The following is a 6,229-nucleotide window of genomic DNA, read 5'->3' as shown; positions in this document are numbered from 1 at the left end:
GTTTGGTTTAGGGTTAGCTATGTACTGGTAATGGTTAGGGTTAGGGTGGGGGTCAGGGTTAGGCTGTAGTTAGGGTGTAGAAATGAATGGAAGTCAATGGAAAGTCCCTGCAAAGATAGAGAGACATAACGTGTGTGTGTGTGAAAAAGGCTGAAGCACTGACAGAGGAAGTATCCTTGCAGCAGCCAGTTGCTGTATCACAGCAAACAATTTGTATGTGTGCGTGTCGTGGGGAGAACCACATGGGGCTTTCTCACGTTCTGTTTACAGCTGTGAACGGTTCCAGAGACTAGGGCCCTTTGACCTTTACACCACCACCACAGGGAGATGCAGGGGGTTGGAGGTGGGGGTCTGGGAGAATGGGACAGCACTGTAGTGAAATGTATCCATTATTTTAGCAGCTGGAGTATAATCTGTAATGAACTAAAATATGCAGTTGTACACCATAAAGCCTTTGTCTTTCTGGTTTTGTAAATACAGGTGATCCATTAGCATACAAGTTGTCAGTTTATAACTAACTAACTAACTAAGGCCCCTTCATGCTGGGTGACGACCTCATTACACTGTCCATGACTTACACACCTATCAGAACAGGACTGGATCACAGTAAATTTGGAAAACCACCTTTTGTGTGAAAGTTATCATGATGCTACTATGTTTTAATACTCAGCTTTGCCCTGCTATTTTTCTTTGATCCCAAGACATTCTCCTGTGCCCATACCATGCTACATTCATCAGCAGCATGTTCCCATGATGATGCTATCATGTATCATGTACTGACTGATGTTGTATGACCACATTCACATCACATCCCGGTCCTGCCCTGGCTCAACTCTCTTGGATCATGTTAGGATGCACTTATATGTTTGCTGATTGCACCAAACTAGCGCCACATGTGGAATTGATGGGGTCATAGTCTCGGGACAGAGCCAGCGTGGCCAGTCCCGCTTTAATATCTTGATGACCATGCCTTGCCATTGCACACGGGTCCTACATCATGGATATGCAACACCCAGAGTTAAGTCATGAGTTAATAAACTCATGATTTCAATACAGAAGAATGTTATGTTCTGTCTACTACTAACAAGAAGACATTACTAGGTGCTGTTACTGGCAGAGAGAAAGATGCAGATTGTCAGGCTGACAAAAACTAGGTTTGCCTCCAAAAATTATCTCTAGCTGTTATTCCCTGAGTTTCTGCATTGTTGATACTCACCTGAAGACCTCTCCAAGACCCCGCAAAGACCATCTACCTTCTTGTTGAGTTTTTTTACATTGCAGCAGGGTCACAGGTCAGTGTGAAGGGGACCAACCTAGTTAGTTAGTTCTATCAGTACCAAAACTAATAATGTTTGTGTCAGTACTGCTAAAACTGATTAATATCAAAGGGAAAATATATCCTATGAAGCAGCATTTAGCAGTGTTGTGCAGAGTGTTTACGTCAGTCAGTTCAGATAAGTCCAGCAGATCTGAGCCTGCTGGACTCTGTCACTGCTACTCCTTAGTGGGTGTAGGAACAAAATCTGTGAAATCTGATCTGCTTGGTGACTACAAAGCCTGAAGGGAGAGAGGGGAAAGTGGCTTAGGGGGAGAAATTGTAAACATAAATGCTTCTCATACATGAGGCTGAGCAAAGTTTCTGTGTTGTGTACTGAGTGTACTCTCATGACATACCGGGACTGCTGCCATCAGGGTGGGCTGCAGGACACTGGTGTCTCCCCTGCTTCCTTTCTTAATCTTGGTTGACTGTGAGAAGAAGAAGAAGAAGAAAAAAGAAGCAAAGTCACAACAATCAATGTGATTTTTGTGTAATATCACTAGAATCAGAAACATCTTGTCCACAAACGATGCAGAAAAACGGGTCCGTGCATTTATCATGTCTAGGTTGGACTACTGTAATCCTTTATTATCTGGGTGTCCAAAGAGTCCAGAGTTCTGATGAGAGTTAGGAGGAGAGATTATATTTAACCAGTTTTAGCTTCTCTCCACTGGCTCCCTGCCAAATTCAGAAGAGAATTTAAAACCTTACTTTTAACATACCAAGTTTCTCAAAAATCAAGCTCCATCTTACATTAAAGATCTTATTGTTCCATATTTTCCTAACAGAGCAGTTCTCTCTCAGACTGCAGGTTTACTTGTGGTTCCTAGAGTTTCTAAAAGTAGAACAGTCAAGTCAAGTCAATTTTATTTATATAGCACTTTTCAGCAACAAGATGATACCAAGTGCTTTACAACATTTTACACAAAAAAACAGGAGGCAGAGCTTTCAGTTATCAGGCAACCAACTTCCAGCCTTTGATTTTTAAAAAGCATGAATGTCCCTGTTATTATATTAAATGATAATTAAATAAGTTTCACCTTAAAAGGTAGCAGCAAATAGGTATGAATCTAGCAAGAGAACATGAAAAATGGGTAAGACATTTAGAATTAGAAATGTTTTTGCCCCATACTATAAAAAGAATCAATTTGCAAACTACAAAATACATGGTGTACACTTAGAATTTTGACAGATAATTTTGAGAATATTTTATTTTGTCCACTCATCCACTCACATTGTAAGACCTATAAATCAGGTTATGTTATTAGAATACTACATGAATAAAATGTATTTGTTTGAGTGTTTATTTCTTTATTTTTTAATGAGAAGTTAAGCTTAACATTTTAACATTGTAATCATTATTAATTTAAAGAAATAGCTTGATTTTAAGGCCCAGTTTTTCATCTTTCTGCCAAAAGGAATAAAAAAACCCTCTTGCAATAAAAAAACGTAGTAAACGTAGAGCCTACTGACTGGAACAGGAGGAAACAGCAAACCAGTATCCTTTTTAAAAAGTAACAATTCCCCAACCAGCTTTACTCACCAGGTGAAAATTAAACTTATTTGGTTTATTTGTTGTTATATTGAAGAATTCATGTCACATACAAAAGGAAACTGTTAAAAAAGTAAACTCTAATAAACAAACTTTTGATAGTTTTTTTAATGGTTCTTAGAGCAGCTACTACCATCTGTGTGTAAGTTTTATTGTTTTATTTATTTTGTTTATTGTGCTCAACAGAGTTCACTGAAAAGGTCTTCATCATGTTCCAAATACAAACTACAAAGCATTTTACTGGGATTTTCTTTGGGACACACCAACACAAAGTAGCACATAATGGCAAAGTGGAAGAAAAATAACCAATGTTTTTCACAATGTCTTACAAATAAAGGTCTGAAACATGTTGTTTGTATTCACACTTTACCTTTAGAGCTCAAACTACAATCTGTCTCTGTGTTACCTCAACTTGTCCTTTGTGTTATGTCCCAGAGTTACGTGCTCCTAGTTGTCTCGTCCCCAAGTGTTTGTCATTCGGTTATCTTCTTCTTATTCTTCTTCTGTTTTTCTGGAGGTTGGCAAACAACTTCAGGTGGATTACAGCCACCTTCCAGATGGGAGTATGGATCAGATTATTATAACTACTATATTCTTCCCAAAGTATCTGTCCTTATATTCCCCTCTGTGTCTACAGCCAAGTCCTGATTTGTTCCTTGTATGCCTCACTGTGTTTGAGTTTGGATCAGATGCATACAACTATATTATTTCTAAAACACCTAATCTTCTTAAAAACCTAAAAATACTCCTAAAGACTATGTCCCCCGATGATCTCCGCAGAAGTCCAATTTAGCTTTATTATTACTTAAATTCCAAACTAATGTCTTCCTTTCACATGTATATTTACTGCATGACACAATCCAGTGCAACCGATTGCCTTTAGAAGTCACCCAATTAGTAAATCAAGTCCACCTGTGTGCAATTTAAACTCCGTATAAATACAGCTGGTCAGCCGTGGAACCTGTTGTTCACAGAGTCCATCCAACATAACTGAGCTGCAGCTATTTAGCAAAAGAAAATAGACCCCAGAAGACTTGCTGCTGTCTGCTCTCTTTAGAATTTAGATTTGTAAAATGATTTTAAAAACAATGTGTCATTTGCCTTCTACTTCACAATTATGTACCACTTTGTCTTGGTTTATCAAAGTTCTTTAAAGTTTGTGTTTGTAAAGTGGCAAAATGCGGAAAAAGTTAAGGGAGTATGAAGACTTTTTCAAGATGACTGTTGGATTGGTCTTCTAATCTACAGTACAGCAAAAAGAAAATGGATGCATTTTGCAAACTGTCAAATCAAATGAACAAAGCTACTTTCTTCCTCCTTGAAGCACGTTACAATTTCCCATGTTTAAGTGAAACAGTGAGATTCAGTGTAACTGTTACATTTACCTGGTCAGCAAGAGTTTGAGGTGAGGAATAGCCGATTTTACAGCCATGAGACACACAAAGAAGCTCTGCGCACAGTTCAAGCACATGAGCAAGAGGGAGGTAGCCAATGTATGTATCGTCCTCACTGCAAACAGAGATTGTGTTTTTAAAAAAAAACCTTTCTGATAAGCAGTGGAGCATGGCTGTGAGAGATGTCCTAAAAGCTGGAAAAGGAATTATGGGTTGTTTTTATAGCTGATTGTGAAGGCTGGTAGAAATAGGTTAACACCAAAATATGACATTACAGTTTCCTTAATCATAAATCAAAGAAATCATCTTAAGAGGAAACATACTATAAACCACAAACAATGTCTCTTCCAAATAGTTACCAGATTTTTGTCTGTTGCATAATCTGCTGGCCACATTTTTTACACAATGAGTATTTTATCTTCCACATAAAAAGAATAAAAGTCCAATTTTACATTTAGCTTCTGTACATGAAGACAGGGTTACACCGTCATATTATTGCATATGAAACAAAAGCCATAATTTTCCTAAGTCAAATACAGATCATTAAGAATAAATTCTCTAATCTTCAGCCTCACAAAGTTTTCCTTTGCTTATACTAACCTTCGCCCTTAGTACATTTCCTCTTAACTCCTATTAGTCTCCAGGGAGAAGGGTTAGGCAATTCAGTTGCATGGCTTTCTAAATAAGATCATCTCCATTAATGTTACAGTTTTGATTTTAAACAAGCAGCTGCAACTAATTTACAAACTAGCTACATCCCAAACAAGCTGAAGCATTCTCTGTAGTCCAGAATCGGACGCACTTACGCCTACAACAGTTGGATGAAATACTAATAATGTCAAAGTAGATTACAAGTGTAATTATCAGTTCTTCAGAATGTAGAGTTTAAAAAGACGTACTGCAGAAGTACTAAATTGTGGCTCACAAGCACAGTGCAGAGATAAACATTGGAATTATTGTAGTTGCTTTTACCAAAGGTTGGGTATTTTCTCAGCGATCCCTGAAATGCTGGCGATGATGTTGTTGTGGGAGATCATGACGCCTTTAGGAACACCTGTGGATCCACTGGTGTACATGATAACTGCAATGTCTGAGGGCAGCGGCTGCTTCCGCTCACGTGCAGCTGCAAAGTCAACATGACAAACACACACATGCACATTTCACCTGAATGTAAAATTTAATGTGGCTGATCACTTCATGCAAAATGAGTTTACAATTGTTACATCACTCTATCTTTTAATTCTACATTCTTTATTCATTTGGTGAATGAGGAAATGAATCTGTTCATTGTTGCTAAAATACAATGTTTCTGCTGCTTAACAGTCTGTGATTATTTCTGCATGCTTCTCATCTTCATGATATTTTATACAGTATAAAACACAGATTTGGACTGCAGGTGACAGTCAGTCTGTTTGTGAAGACCCACTGTTAAAAAGTGGTGGACTGGAAGATAGTAAAACAATCAAATATTTAAACTCAGACCCAAGCTTTTGCTTGGTGTGCATCTTTTCAATGCAATGGCGGACACAGGGTCTCAGGAGGTTAAACTAAGAACTTGTACTATTTAATTTTAAAAAAAAGTAATTTTGAATTTTATGACAACAACAAAGATTGTACAGGATCATGTTTCTCACTGATGCATCTCCTACATCCAGGAGTTGAGGAGACCAGTTGCTGCAGGTTTTGGAGAGGGAATGTTATAGAGAGAAAATAGTCTCAAAATATTTGTGTGTGTGTAAAAATATTTGTGTGTGTGTGTGTGTGTGTGTGTAAAAATGTATTTGTAACTTGTGTAAGCATCTTTGTGTGTAAGTTTGGATAGTTGTATCTGTGACACATAATTGTAAGCCTTAAAAGAAAATAAACCTTTTCCTACGCCTCCAAATGTTGAAAAAGTACACACAAGTCGCCAGATACACACAAAACTGCAGTTACGTACAGATCCAGTTACGAGTGCACAACTAT

The 6,229-nt window shown here is 37.8% G+C and overlaps 1 protein-coding gene across 2 annotated transcripts in view; it reads right to left on the bottom strand.

The window, feature by feature from the left end:
* Window positions 1-6,229, bottom strand: part of acsl3a (acyl-CoA synthetase long chain family member 3a) — a 77,911-nt gene that overhangs the window by 29,552 nt on the left and 42,130 nt on the right. For both annotated transcript variants that reach the window (XM_037973411.1, XM_037973408.1), the window contains 3 exons: window positions 5,237-5,387; window positions 4,256-4,379; window positions 1,675-1,746 (listed from right to left, as the gene is read on the bottom strand). In XM_037973411.1, the coding sequence (XP_037829339.1) occupies window positions 1,675-1,746; window positions 4,256-4,379; window positions 5,237-5,387 (347 nt within the window). The remainder of the gene's footprint in view (window positions 1-1,674; window positions 1,747-4,255; window positions 4,380-5,236; window positions 5,388-6,229) is intronic.

Source organism: Kryptolebias marmoratus, linkage group LG2, assembly GCF_001649575.2.
Source record: "Kryptolebias marmoratus isolate JLee-2015 linkage group LG2, ASM164957v2, whole genome shotgun sequence".
Lineage (NCBI taxonomy): Eukaryota > Metazoa > Chordata > Actinopteri > Cyprinodontiformes > Rivulidae > Kryptolebias > Kryptolebias marmoratus.
Note: the sequence above shows the minus strand (reverse complement) of the source record. Positions and strands in the feature narration are given on the sequence as shown.